The following is a 15,742-nucleotide window of genomic DNA, read 5'->3' as shown; positions in this document are numbered from 1 at the left end:
TATTTATTAAATATTAAAAAATAAATAGAAAAAAAAACATCTAACGTGTAATAAATGATTAGACTTTAAATATATTTCTTGATGAAGAAAAAAAATTTTTATTTGAATTACTGATAATCACATCTGCAATTATTTATTTACTGAATTTATACAACATTCATGACGTAAGATTAACTATTTTCGAATTTTATTTATTGCAAAAATTGACATACTTGATTGCAAATAATAATAATAATAAATAAATTTTATTGGTATACTTACGAAACACTCAGCTGCATCATCCATAAAGCCTAGTTGAAATCTTTGTTGATCAAGAAAACTCTCAGCTAGAGCACGACGTAAAGCATCGGGTGGTAGTGCACTCTCTTGTGAGAATTGCAGCTGCGAAAACAGGTCCTGAAATCAAACAATACGTTGTGTTATGTCCATGAATACACGAAATTCAATAAAACCAACAGCGGGGGAGGTTTTTTTTCTTCTTTTCCTTTTAAGAAATATATATAGAAAGAAAAAACTTCACATAGATGAAGAGCATTCATATTATTTCATTTCCTTCTTTTTTTTTTTTCATTTTATTTTTTTTTGAAGACTCGATAGTCCGATTAAAAAGAAGGCTCTAAGCAAAATTTGTTCATGCGTTGCTAATAAGCCTGTCATTAAAATTGAAAACATCGAAAATTTCATTGTGAAAATTTTTTTTCATTGACAAAAAATATCTACTTAATATAGCTGAATGACTGAATAATGACAAAAAAAAATTTTTAAAAAGACATACCCTATTTTGTAAATGAAAAAATAAGAAAAATGATTATAAACATTGTAAAAAAAACTTGATGATCTTGAGAATATAAAAGTATAAAAATAAATATTATAAACAAACGGATTTTAGAATGTAATTACATTCAATGTTGAAGGGAATAATTTATTTACTGGATAAGTCACATTTCCACAATATTTCCTGACATATGTTGAACGTAATTGTCGTGGTTTAGCGCGTGCACGTTTATACATATATGCCATGTTGTATTTTATAATATGTATAAGCGAAAGCGCATCTTTTTATTTTTTAAATAAAATTATTTTCCATGTAGGATTTATACAGGTGCTGAGGGGACAAAAATATATATTTTATATCGAGGCATTAAAGTGTCTTCGTGGCTCTGACCTCAAAGAGGCCAATCAAGTCACCACGATCGGATCCAACATCATCAGCAATTTACATTGTTGAATGTATTGGATATTCCTTTACAAAAGTATATATTTTTTCAACACATTTAAATTGTATTTCGTAATTTATATATATGTGTGTGTTTGTGTGTGATTTTATGAGTATTTTTATATTTTTTTTCTTGAGGAATAACGGTGTACCGTGTACGTGAAAGTAGGTACAAGTATCGCTTCAGGGTATAATACTTTTATATATCAGGGGTGATACATTTATCAAACGAATGGAAAATAAAATTTAATTATTACCAAAAAAAAAATTCCACACACCAACAAATGGATTTCTTTTTTAAAAAAATTTTAATTTAAATTTTAAAAATGAAAAACTAATTTATTTATGTAGTAGGTATATAAATAAATATAATTAATATTAAATAAATAGTCAATAATTCAAAGTAATTATAAATATATTAAATTAGAAATAAATATTTATAAAAGAAAGTGTTATTTACATGGCATGATTAAACCAATTAATTTTGTCTCGTCAATCAACTTCCAATTTAAAAAATTTCTGAATGAAAGCAAAATTCAATGACGTAATTTATCTAAAAGGAGAGAAAAAAAAATTGCAACAAAGTTGACAAGATCTTTAAAATAATAAAAAAATAAATGTTGACTTGTTGACAGAATAAAGAAAAATTAAAACGAGTTGTCATCTTGAGTTTAGAATTATAATACGAAAAAAAAATAAATAAATATACATAATTTTTTGCAGATATTACACAAATTGATTATCTGTGTAGTGAAATCGTGTTAATAAAATTTAATCGAGGTTACTTTATGCTTTTAAAATGATTTTTTTTTTCCTATATCTAAACCACAAATTTAAGTGTACATTGATTGCCAAGATATATACAATTACACATTGAATACATAATGCAAGACTTGAAATTGCTTGGACTATAAACCAGAGAAAATTCATAATTTTTTTAACGTATATAATTTTTTTTCTATTTCCATATGAATATTGATCTAATTATGTGAATGTTGGACATCATAAGAATACAGTCGTTGGTAATGAGAAAAAAAAATAAATAAAAATACAAAGAATACAAGGCTGAATGATGATGTTATTAATGATTTTTTTTTTTCTCTCATTAAATGAATATATAGATAATGGATTTTGCATATTATTAATCGATAAAATCATGTATACTTGAGAAATTTATTTAACAATAGTATTGTTGCTAGTGTGAAATTGTTCAACAATGATTTAGATGAAATGAACTTTGTTATTTTAATGTTTGATTGATCATACTTTTTTGAGGCCACGAAGATCAATTGCTGGTGAATCTTCACGTTCCATTCCACTGTCTTCTTCCTCCTCAACTTTACAAGATGCTTCAATCTCTGGATCAACATCATTTTCCAATTTCTTTGAGAGTACCTTTGTACTCTCTTGTCTAACTTTAATCCACTTTAACATATTTATTATTTATTTTTATGTAATATAAATAAAAGCTTTGTTCTCTTAAAGTTGATTTAATTTTTTTTTCATATATAAATTAGTTTTTATTTTTTTTATTTAATTGTCTAGTGATATATCTTTTTTTCTTCCCCATGGAGCAAGATATTTCCCAACTAGTATTCTCAACTTTCAACATTCTCATTTTTCAATTTATCTTGTTCTATTTTTTTTTATCTTTTTTCTTAAAGCTGTTTTGTTAACTCAAATTCAAGTTAAATATTCACGTTTTTCAAACAAAAAAAAATGAGAGATAACAATGTTTGTCATGAAATTCACAAGTGATGATTTCTTTGAAACACTTATCTTGCTTTTTTATTCTATTGTTAGATACACGCGTGCTTCTTTTGAAAAAAAAAAAAGTGATAAGATTATGAATATTTAAAATTAAAAAGAAAAAAAAACTAAAATAGTCTTCTTGTTTTATCAAATATGATGAGTTGTAGCTAAGAGATATAACACCAACAAGAAAAAATGCACTGCTTGATAATTTTCCTCGCAACAAATCACCACGTGTTATTTATTTATTTATTGATATTTAAAACCAACAATCACAACACATAAATAATAATAAAAAAAAAATTTAAACAATTCACTTTAATCCAGTTAATGCATCAGCAGAATTAAATCCAATAATAAAAGTTGTGCTCCAAATTGTTTGTTAATAAAATTGCATATTGATCAAACACAATTAAAAAATAAAATTAATATTTTTATGTAACAACTTGATTGACGTATTATTTATTATAAAAAATAAATAATATAAAATATGAACATGTGTACCGTCGCGCTGTTGGTTAAAATATAAAATGAGAAATATATAAAATTTTATAAAAGACCACTACACTATTATACCTGAGCGTGTTTAAGGTGCGCGCGCGTTACCGGGACAACCAGAGACACAACCGTGGTGCTTGAATATACCTGAGGACAGCAAACTTACAAAGCGCGCTGGCAAACTGTTCCCCTCTTTTTGGACCAATGTTTGTCGGTTGGGTCGCTCAACCTCGGATCCAACTAAAGCAACAATCTTTTGCTTTACCTCTTTATCCTCCCTTCACTTGTTTTGGAGCCTGTTGATACATAGATCACCTCACTGAGACGCCCAAGCGCCCAAGCTTCCAACCAAGTCAACCAACTTATTCTCTACATATAATATCTACCTGCTGACGTCATTTTATCTCAAGTTACTCCATGTTTAATATACCTTCACCACCAACCTGGTTAGACAACTTTAACTCAACACAAGCAACACAAGCAACACACAAACACACATCTTTACTGGATCTTGCTTGATGATGTTGATGTTTGTCTCTCTTTTATACACACAGTAATATTAAATTTATTTTCTGTCTTGGTATTTATTAATTTTATACTGATGAATCTTTTGATGATGATGATGATGCAGCTTTATACATGTATCTTCTTCACATATACTATATGTATAGTGAATTACAAAGACGACACTGTATATATAACCCAAATGCATATGTTGAAAATTAATTTTTCTTTTTTACTAGTCTGATGATTTTACTGGTTAATATTATTTGTATAAATGTATATGTTGTTTTATGTATATATATAGATGATGATGGAGGCTGCACGATTTTCTTGAGGCAACACACGAATGAGAAACCATTACATGGCTATTCCCCTTTTACTGTGCAACGTTGAAAATTGTTAACAAAATAACCATTTAAATATTATTTTCATATACACACGAATTCATTCTTTATTATTATTATTATTACTATTACTATTTTGTTTATTTATTGTTGTGCAGTGTGTACAAATATATTTACTGTATCCATTTGAATGACTGGACTTTAGTCTGGATCATGAAAATTGACCATGACTTGGTTTTAACGATTGGTGATTGTATATACTGGCAAATAACAAACCAACTTATTTAAAATTATTATTTACCAATGAAAGGAAAAATTAATAGATAAACTTTTACTTGATTTCTTCATAATTTCTATCAATAAAATTATATAAATTTTGTCATTTAAATCTGTATATGGATTTTATTTTTTAAATTAAAATTTGCAATTTAGCATTTGTAATTTTTTTTCTTATAAGTATTTATTTCCTTTTATTTATCAAGATGTTATTGGTAAAATAATATTTGTATTTTTTTAAAAACCCATTACTGCAGTAGATAATTAAACTTTTTTATCATTTTTTTGTCGTCAAAATAAAATTACTTATTTTTCTGAGCGAAAAAAAAAAAAAGCAATTTATAAAACAGACTTTAAATAATTGCTAGGTATTGTAAAAGGTCCGATAGGACACTGACTCAAGTAATAACATATTTTAATTATTTTTTATTTCGGTTTGTCTTCAAGGGAGTCCCGCAACAAAGACATTAAAGGATAAAAAAATTTCTTAAAAAATTCCAGAACAGCTAGATCACCATGGGATTCATGAGAGAAGATCAATGTTACATGATAAATTCTATAAAAAAAAGGGTCCGGGTCAAAGATATGTCATGAAGGAAAGTCACGTTTGCCCCGAATTTAATTTGGATGCATCATCCTATAGTTATTTAAATGTAACCACGACAATGCATCTGTGGAATTTGAATAGTGTATTTATTCATTTAACACGTAAAGAGTAAATATGCTAATAAAAATATAAAATTTATTTTACACTCAGGTGAATTTTTTGAATGAAATAAAATAAAAAAAAAATTTATTCTCGACACTTGTCAGCACAACAGGTAGCTTTTTTTTTTTTTTTGATCTTTTAAAATTTTATGTGATAGAAAATAGAAAAAAATAAAAAACCCATCACCAATGGGGGGTGATGGTCTTTTACCTATTTATTTTCTTCCCCTCTTTATTTGACTAGACAACTCTCCCAAAAAAAAAAAAAACAGTGTTTCTCATTTTTATCTTTTTTTCGAAAATATAGGCGTCATATACTCATACTGTAAAATTTTAAAAGAAAAATTAACGAAATAATCATAAGGGTTATACTGATGTTTTAATAATTGTAATGATTTTATTTTTTTTTTTGTTTTTTAAATAAAAGAATTAAAAAATTTATCCAAAGGATGATACCTTGACTCCCACACTCAAAGAAATAATTTTACCTTTGTTATATCCTTAATTTCCGACAATTAAATCTTGAGATATTGTTAATTAAAATCGTGGGAAAGCCTGGACTTGAATCCACTTTATATTACCTACTTTTCATATGTAATTTTTAAAATTGTACAAGTACTGTGTACTACTGTATATCTACATGTAAAAAAATAAAATAAAAAACAATTACTCCTCCCCTGCAGATTAAATGTTTTTTTTATTTATTTATTATTTTTATTCTGACAAAGTTTAAATTGAATAACAAAATGTAACAAAACGTGTTGAACTAGTTTACACTGAATAGATAATAAATTTAAATATTCTGTACGTGCAAGATTTCGTTTTTGTTTTTTCTTTTATGAATTTTTAAAAAACATTACGTAGTTAATATAATAATGCAAGACTAAGGCAATAATAAAAAGTCATTTATATGACAATTGAGTGTAATAAACGTGACAAAAGACAAAAGAGCCTTCGAAATGAAGCTGGAACCAATGAAAATAAAGTATCAAATATAGAGATGGAGAAAGGTATACGTGTGTTGAGGATAAAATTGTATTGAGAAGCCGTTACTACGAGTTGGTTGGTCTCTATCAGCAGGGATCAAACCGAGAAATACGAGAATTAATATTTAATTTTTATTTATGTAGCTACAATCTATTCATCCATACACAACTTGAACACATACACACAGTATGTGATCATAAGTTTTCTGGCGTAATGTCCATTGTACGTAGAAGAAATAAAAAAACTAGAATAGTATGATCATTCATGCATTATAAATTATACAAAAAAAATATAAAAAAATACAACAACAATACTCATAAATCGGCAAATCAAAAAGAATATTACATAAATTGATTAATTAATTTAACAAATGAAGGTTAATTCATATAATTTTTCTAATAATCATTAAAATTATATTTCGAAATTTTCTACGGTGGAAATAGTTTTCTTTGAATTTATTTACGTTTGAAATTAAAAATAAATTTGATGTATGCAATTAAAAATACTGACACATGGCCAAATTATAAATATTTTATAAATATACAAAATTAATTCACGTGTAAATATAGATACGAGTATTTTTTATGCATATATTCCAACACATCTCGTTATTTATTAATTTATGTAATATAACGTAAAAAAAAATATGCAGGAGATATTTTTCCATTAAAATATTTACCTCATAGATAAAAATAATAATTTGTATATTAATTTTTTGCTTACCTTGAGGGCACAGAAGATGCAGGACTCTCGCATGCATGCATGACCTGACAGTTCTCTGAAACTTCGTCGGAAAATATCAAGATGCCACAAGACCTGTAACAAAAAAAAATACAATATGATAATTTAATTATTAAAAAACATAATTATAATTTTTATCACCATCACAAGTAACTCCGTTATAAAAAGAACAGTTGTCATCGATAATTGTAAGAGAGACAGATCACTATGTGTGAGTGCGTGTTACATTATCTTTTCTTTAAAAAACAAAAAAGAAGTATCCTTCTTTTGTGGTGTTTAAGGCAAATATTTCCTGGCGTAGATCAAGTGAGTAGTTCACATGGTCTATGCTAGATTATAGTTCAGATACGAACATTGAATATTGTGAATCTTGATGATGTAAATGTCAGAACTGAACTATATATTGCTGACTTAACAATCAGCTTACTCAATGAACTCAAATAATAATACTTATTGATTTGATATAACTTACAAGGATCTTACATTTTAGTTACTTTCATTGATGCGTGTAAAGTGTATCATATGGCTATGCGTAGATAAGTATACCATGATCAATATACGAACATATTGAATTTATAATGATATTAGATGCATTGAAATATATTATAATCAATAAATATCAATACTTATCATAACACAAGCACCGTGCAGAGGCACTATGACTTAACAATCAACAGCTTAATATATGACTGAACTTAAAAATAATATATAAACTATTACTCATATGAAAAAATATAAAAAATATACAAATAAAATAATCTATTATGCTAATTAAAAAATAGTTACATAATACAATAATTAATTTAATAACATTGGCTAAATATAGTACTTAGAAAATTTAAATAATACTTGAAAATTATAATCTTTTTTCATAAATTCATATATGCACGTGTAAATATGTGAAACAATCATAAACCAAAAATATAGTCATCAAAATAGTAATTTAATGATCATTAATAATTTTGTAAATTAAAATAAAATATGTGTATCCTAAAAATTCTATAATCTATAAACTCTTATAACAAAACGTGACCCCGGCAACTCGTTAATTAAAAAGAATAATCAAATATTTTGTCAATGAATTTATATAATATAAAAATAAATAAAAATCATAATTTTAAAATTCAAAATAAACCCTTATCTTAAATGATTAAAAATTTAATAAATATAAAATTAATTTTAAAAAAATATATCCTATATAATTAAAGTAAAAAAAAATTTTTTTTAATTACTAAATTTGCAATGATTGATATACATTTTACAATATCATTTAAACGCATGCAGATGTATATTTATGGTTGGATGATTATACGTACGAGAGATTTAAGTTTATTTAAATTTGCAGTGTAGGTATATATTTATGATTTAAATGCAGTATTGATTGAGTTTATGTGGACATTTATGCACACACGTGGTATCATCTAACGCCTTCACGTATTTAGTAGCATAATCAAGCGTATATCCTGCGTAGCTTTTATATGTGAAGAGAAAGTAAATCACAATTTCATGACTCTATATTTGAGTCTTTATACGTATACAATTAATTTGCTGACTGAAACTATATTTGGTACTGGTAAATGATAAATGCGTGTCAACTGTGCCAAACCTTTTCCGGGCTAAATAAAATTATATAATTATCAATGAAAAAAAAAAATAATATCTACATATATGTTATACTGTTTAAATATAATAAACAGTATTTTATTATTCTAAACTTTCTATTTTTTTTTAAACTTTATTATTCATCAAATTTTCAAATTTATCCGTCATTGCTTGATGAAAAATAAATTATAATTTTTACAAAAAAAAAAAGAACGTTCGATTAAAAGCTTTATATGGTTTTTTAATTTTTTATTATTTCTAGCTGGGCCAGACATAAGTAGGGTCCAGTTTAAAAACAAAATAAGTAGTACATGAATTTTTAAAGTTTTATGTTTGATAGGTAGGCGTGTTTCAAAAATTTTATTATGGGATTCTTGCAGGTGTGTGTGTAAGTGTGTTTTTTTGTCGAGTAAAAAAAATAGTGAGGGACCGAGGAGAAGTCTGTTTTAGAAGGGTGTAAATAAAAAAAAGTATATATATTTTTTTACTTGGTTGGACTTGAAAATAAATGCTTGGTTCGCTGCATGGAAAAGTGGCTGTCAGGTTGTTTACACGCCAGAAAAAAGACACGTCACACTGGTGCATTCAAACAAAACTTGACTATACTATACAAAATACAACCTGCTCATCGCATATTCATGGGCCAAGTCTATTCACAAATATAAAAAATAAAAATAAAATTTACATACATAAATTTTTAATTACTTTCTCAGGTACAGTTTTTCGGAAATATATATATGTACCTGTGCTGTTAACATCCTGAATTAGTAACTGTAATAGAAAATTACTTTTGATATATCTTAAGGTTGTTTATTAATTTTTTTTTAGTATAAATTTTATTGGATTAGTTTTGATAATTATAAACAAATAAAAAAATAAAATATATACATTTAAAAAATTAAATATGAATAAATTTGAAATGGAAAATTAAAGATGAGGTCTTGCGAGACGATAACAATTTATTTTCAATTAAAATTATGTTGTAGCAACCCTTAAATGGTGAGAATCACAGCCCCTCGTTAGGATACTCGTCACGCAGGGGTTATCATATGCGTCATAATTGGAATAACATTTATGCACATAGACAAGCCAACATGTATATCTTACTATTTGAAATACAAATATACAATATTGCTAACAGGCAAGCATTTTTCTTTTTTTTTTTTTATTATACTTTTGATTTATTTTTTGTACTCTTCTCAGCTTCTTTGAGTTATTATCTTTTTTTTTTCACGTCTTTAAAAACTCCCGCATTCACCTTCTCGCATACCTGACCAAGTAAAATTTTGCCCCAGGTACAAATGGGGTGGAACGAAGTGTGACCATGAATTTACAACACAATATTTGAAGAATAGATTTATTTTTTCGCACGGTAGAGTTTCTTTTTTTTTTTTTTTTTTGAATGCGCTTAAAAAATTGTATACACATAAAAGATATATAGATATATGAAAAGGACCAATAAAGTTATTCATCGGTGTGTTTCGACAACTGTGTGAAAATAATTTGGCGTATTTAAAAATATATATTGTTGTAATTGAGATGTATTTTTATTCAAGATAAAGAAATGATGCTAAATTTTCATCACGCCAACGCTTGGTACAATAAAACAATGAGTGTTTATTTGTTCAGTTGATTTTTATTTATTTCAAGTATATGAAATAATATGAGAGACAAGCAAATATCACATAACACTCACGCCCCCGTCATTCCATGTGCACAATGAGAAGCAACATGTCAACAAATTTTAATAATAAAATAAATATTAAATAGATATTATTTTACATTATTCTACTGCACACATGTGCATATTTCATGAAATTTTATATATTAAATTGTATGATATACCGTTAAATATATAATATTATTACAAAATACAATGTTTTTTTATCTCCGTTAGTTTTTATTAGTTAAAAACAAATACTAATTTTTCATGTTTCTAAATAATAATACTTGAGGATGAGAAAAGATCTTTAATTTTTCAACGCTAACTGTTTTTTATAAATTTATCAAATATACTGTTGATGAGCAACTTGCTCTATTTAGTGCAAAGCATGCATTTATTTTGCAAAATAAAATTATAATACTTTTCGAAATAATTTAATAACACCGAAGCCTAAATTATTACGACATCCTTAAAAAAAAAACGCGCCAATCAAGCAAATATTCAACAGCAAAAAAAAAAAAAATCCAAATGAATTTTAAAAAAAGTAAGCGCAGTAGTGGAATTTTTAATTTTTTTCAAAAATAATTGTAAACAATTGTATAGATTATTATGATAATAATAAAAATACAACAAAAAAAAAAGAAAATAAAAAACATGACTATTTACTCGTTGTGAGAGGCATATCATTTGCCTCTCATGCGGTTGAGCATAACGGATTCTGAAGTCGTGTAAGCTAAAGGTGAATAGCTATAGTAAAATCACGAAAGCACAGTAAAAAAATATATCCAAAAATCAACATGCGCCTATATATAAACCTACGTTAATTATATATATAAATATATTTAGAGAATAATTTGAAATAATGATAATGTAAAAAATAAAAAATAAAAATAATAAACAATTGTTGATATAACTGAATTGTGGTGTACTATTTCAGTCATTGGGAGTAATGTACTCGGGACTTGATCCATCAAGTCGGATGCTGTTATTGAGTTACTTCCGAGTATTGGCTCCTCACGCAATCAATATTATTAATATTATTTTTCAATATACACTTCCTTCCTGAATTACAAATCTAAATTTTCGAAACTGTAAATTTTTAATTTCTCATTGTTAATATTAAAATTAAAACAAACAAACCTTTGCTATTTGAAAAAGAGCTCTACGGCTTTGAAGTGTTTTTTCCTGCTTCATCCTCGTCCTTATTTATTCACCAAGATATATAATCAAAGCTCACAGATTCTCGCAAAAATACGAGAATACTATTTGCACACTTATTGTAAATTTTTTTGTTTGATTTTAATAAATAAAAAAACATTCACCGTCACAATTTTAATATAATTTGAGTTGTTATTTTATTGGCCATTGTTGGATATTTAAATTAAATGATATTGTTTAATTTTCAAATTTTATGGCGAATAAAGAAAATATAATAATATTGTGATATACTTTTACTTGTGACGTAGTGTATCAAGTGGGTTCTTACTGACGCGAGCGTTGCTGCAATAATGCGCGAGAGTTTGGGCCCTACCGGTTAAACAACGACGCTAGCGCCATCAAGTCCGCAGGTGGCCAGGTAAGGAATCATATAATAGCGTCAAATGTTTAAGAGCAAAAGAGATAGGTATATTTGTAAAAGAGGTTTTTGATTATTGGCTATAGTTTGTGCATATATATAAACTTGTTTGAAGCACGATGTGAGGTCGATGATGCTTGTACTGTAGTTTGGAGTAAGCTGAATGTTTATAGCCCATATAGTATAGTGCCCATGTAGTATAAGACGCCATTTTTTACTACAAAATAATATAGCGTGGGTGAGTTTGAGGCCCCCGGGAAAACAGGCCCTGCAGACCACAAGATCTCTTCGTGATTAAAGAGTTGCAAGTGGGGGAGAAGAAGGAAAAGACGGGAGAAAGGAATAAAATAAAAAGGTTGAGCACAAAGGGGACAGAAAATAAAAAGATGACAAGACCGGTAATATACTATATATGACGACTTTTACGCTACGCTACTACGATTGACTTGCGCAACTTACACATTTTGAGTCATTCGTTTATACTCTTGTCATCATTTATTTTTTTATTTACACTCAAACGAGTCAAGTCATCCTATATTCAGAATTTTTTTTTTTATTTATCTACGATCAAAGTAATTCGTTTTATGTTTATGGATTTTTTTTTTCCTATTTTTATTATCGACTCTGAGATTTTTTTTATTGGTTTTCCTCAAACGGGCTTTTTTTTTATGAGAATTTTTTTATTACGAGATATAATTTTTTGATTTTAATTATTTTGATATCTCATAAAGTAGTCAGAGAAAAATTACGGGATACAAAATTTGTTAGTTTTTAAATTACCCTGAAGACAGTTTAAATTTCACGTATTTAAGGGATATTATTATACTTATAGCGTGCCCTTAATAAACACAAAGAAAACAACTTATGACTGTGTGTATGTACTTGTGAGCGACCACCCGTCAAGAAAAACCTTCAATGATGTTCTGCACTGGTAAATGTCTTTTCTCAATTTATTTGTACTTTTTTTTCCCTTCATTTTTAAAGATGATTGTTATTTTTATTAACATTATTATTTGGTAGATGTTGATATATCCGCTTTTGCTCAGACATTGGTCTTTTCATTTTTTTTTTTTTATTCCATATGCTATAACTTTCCATTTACTTCTGTATTTCTGTATTTCAATAGCCCTCGATAATTTTTGGTTACAATCGACAACTGTTATACTCAAAATACACCGATATTATTTTATTGAAAAAAGACAAAAAGTTCGTGCCAGGTGAATAAAAAATTCGTTTACTCGAAAGTTAAATTTATTTACAAAATTCAATACTCAAAATGATTAATTGATAAACTAATTTACGACGCAGTAATAAAATTGTTTTTTATGATGTTTTGATTAGCGTAAATAAAAAAAAAAATAAGAGAGATTTTTATTCACAATTCTAATCCATCAGAAATCGCCATACATTTGTACCAACATAAAGTCCATTGTTTTATATTTTCAACTCAGATTAAAATATGGATAAGAATATGTTAAGCTAGATTATATGCAAAATAAACCAGATCAGTCTCCTTTGTTTATAAAGTTGATTTTGTGCACAATGTTCTGGATCGAAAACAAAATCAAGCGACTATATGTATTTTTTTTTTCATCAAAAGATTCCACTCGAGAATTATAGACAGTTGATTGATACCAGCAAAAATGATATTGAAGTATCAAAAAAAAAAAAAAAAACTGTGTATAGGATTATTGATACATATACAAGAATGAAAAAAAAAATCAGATTGTTGATCTTGCCAGATGCCAGGCTCACATAGTCTTCAAGAGAAGAAACCAGAAACTTTGCAACCTCATCCAAGTCTTGCATGTTGTATTTATTTTTGCAATAAAAATTATCTAACGTGTTCATATATTATTTATTATAAAGTCTATATGATTGCACGTGAGGCACGCGCTTGGTGTATATTATGTTTTACAAGTCCGTATGTCTACATGCGGCTTGCAAACCTCTCGTAGGGTTTCCCTCTCAAAAGCATCTGTTGTTTTTTTTTTTGAGTTGTATTGTCCATATGTCGTCAGGACATAATACTAGAGTGATGATAATAGTAAAATCATTATGCTCATATGAATTTTTATAATTGAAATTTTTAATAAATGATCTCAAATTAAATGTCCAAAATTACTGCTAATGACAATGCCGAAAAAATATTTCGTTTTAAATTTATAAAAAATAAAATGTCGAAAGTCAGCATCATCATCATCAGTTAGATTGAATGTGAGGACAGTGCAGAGTGCGTGACATTAGTTGGCTTTAAAATCAGGTGAACTTTTTATATTTTTTTTATTTCTTTTGTATTTGAATTGAAAGAAACTCAGGGGAGTTTGGTTAGCAGGTTATATATAGTTTTGTTAGAGAACACATGCAGGTGAATAAAAAGGACACAAAATAAACTTAAATATATATATAGGGTTGGAGGAGACATTGTGTGTATCATCTACCTGAAGCACGTTTAGAAAGAATAAAAATTAAGGAACGGTCAAAGGAATATAAAATAATAAAAGATAAAATATAAAGAGGGTTCGACGTGGACCCTTTTCAGGTGTATATATAGGACTATTTTATCGGGGGGTAATCGTTTACACTGCCTGACTAAACATAAAATATATACAAGAGTGTTAGAAACGAATCGCTATTATGAAAAATTTTCCAAGTAATTTTTGTATTCAAAAGAAGCTCAGACTCAGCAGTAAATTTTATATTATTTATAATAATATTACGTTGGATATGTATGAAGAAAATTTATTACTGAATCCATTGTCTAACATCTATTTTAATTGTACTTTCACGGACATCTAGTTTTGCTATTAAATGTCAGCATAGCACGTGCGATGAGTCATCTGATTTCTTGAAACAATATAATACAATTTAATATAAGTGAAAGGAACAACAAAATTTTCTAGCAAACTTAAAGTTCTTAATGTCAACATCGATGCTGAGCAAATCTTCTTCGATTTGAAACGAAAAAAAAAACAACAAATTATGCAAAATAAAGATCGAAGGATCTCGATTTGACCTCGACAAGATTCAGAACTTTCTTTTTTTTTTTTCATCCTTTGTTTCATCATTTTTTTTTTCTATCAAAAATATTTGTAAATCGAAAGAGCGAAATTTTAGCATGGATAAATAGAAATATGGGTTGTATGGTTTCTGGTTTTCAAAATATGGGTGATTTACTTTAATTTGAAAATCAGATTTTTAAAATACTTTGATGCATTTTTTTACGTGTTTAAAAAAAAAAAAAATACTATTTTTCAACGGACTATGGATACCGTAGACAGCACAAACCGACTATTACCAAAGTGCATTGTGCACGTGCGCGCTGTGAGTTCAAGACAACACGAGGCAAAAATAAAAAGTAAAAAAAATGAATAAATAAAAGCAATAAGAGATACAAGAGAAAGAGTTGGCAAAAAAAGTAAAAGAAAGATGAAATGCGCTTCAGTCGAGCAAAACTGGTTTCGAACTCTCTTGCAATAGCTGGGCTCTAGATTGCATTTGAGTCAGCTCAAACTTATATTTTTTTTAACCCGTGGTTTCATATATACTTTGCTGACGTTGTGCACGAATTGCTACAGATATACATATATTCAAACAATTGTACTCATACACACATACCTAAATAACCTACAGACACGTATGAATGTCCAATGAAAGAAAGTCAGTGAGTACTCACATATATATACATATAGTTGTATATACATATAAGCCCTCTTTGTTACAAGCGTTCCGCAACTGACGATAAAATATTGTTAAACTGTATTACCTTGATTTATCGAATAAGATTGTCGAAGACAGTTTCGTATCGGAAAAAATATTATTTGCAAAAGTGTTTCGCACAGTATATGGCACAAACAACAAAGGAAATTATTGAT

The 15,742-nt window shown here is 27.3% G+C and overlaps 1 protein-coding gene across 1 annotated transcript in view; it reads right to left on the bottom strand.

Moving 5' to 3' along the window:
• LOC122853107 overlaps positions 1 to 15,742 on the bottom strand; it is a 42,111-nt gene that overhangs the window by 6,716 nt on the left and 19,653 nt on the right. Inside the window, 2 exon segments of the mRNA XM_044153368.1 lie at positions 262 to 396; positions 7,009 to 7,101. Coding sequence (XP_044009303.1) covers positions 262 to 396; positions 7,009 to 7,101 — 228 coding nt within the window.

The sequence above is a fragment of the Aphidius gifuensis genome, linkage group LG3 (genome assembly GCF_014905175.1).
Source record: "Aphidius gifuensis isolate YNYX2018 linkage group LG3, ASM1490517v1, whole genome shotgun sequence".
NCBI classification, from domain to species: domain Eukaryota; kingdom Metazoa; phylum Arthropoda; class Insecta; order Hymenoptera; family Braconidae; genus Aphidius; species Aphidius gifuensis.
This window is presented reverse-complemented; position numbering and strand designations above follow the sequence as displayed.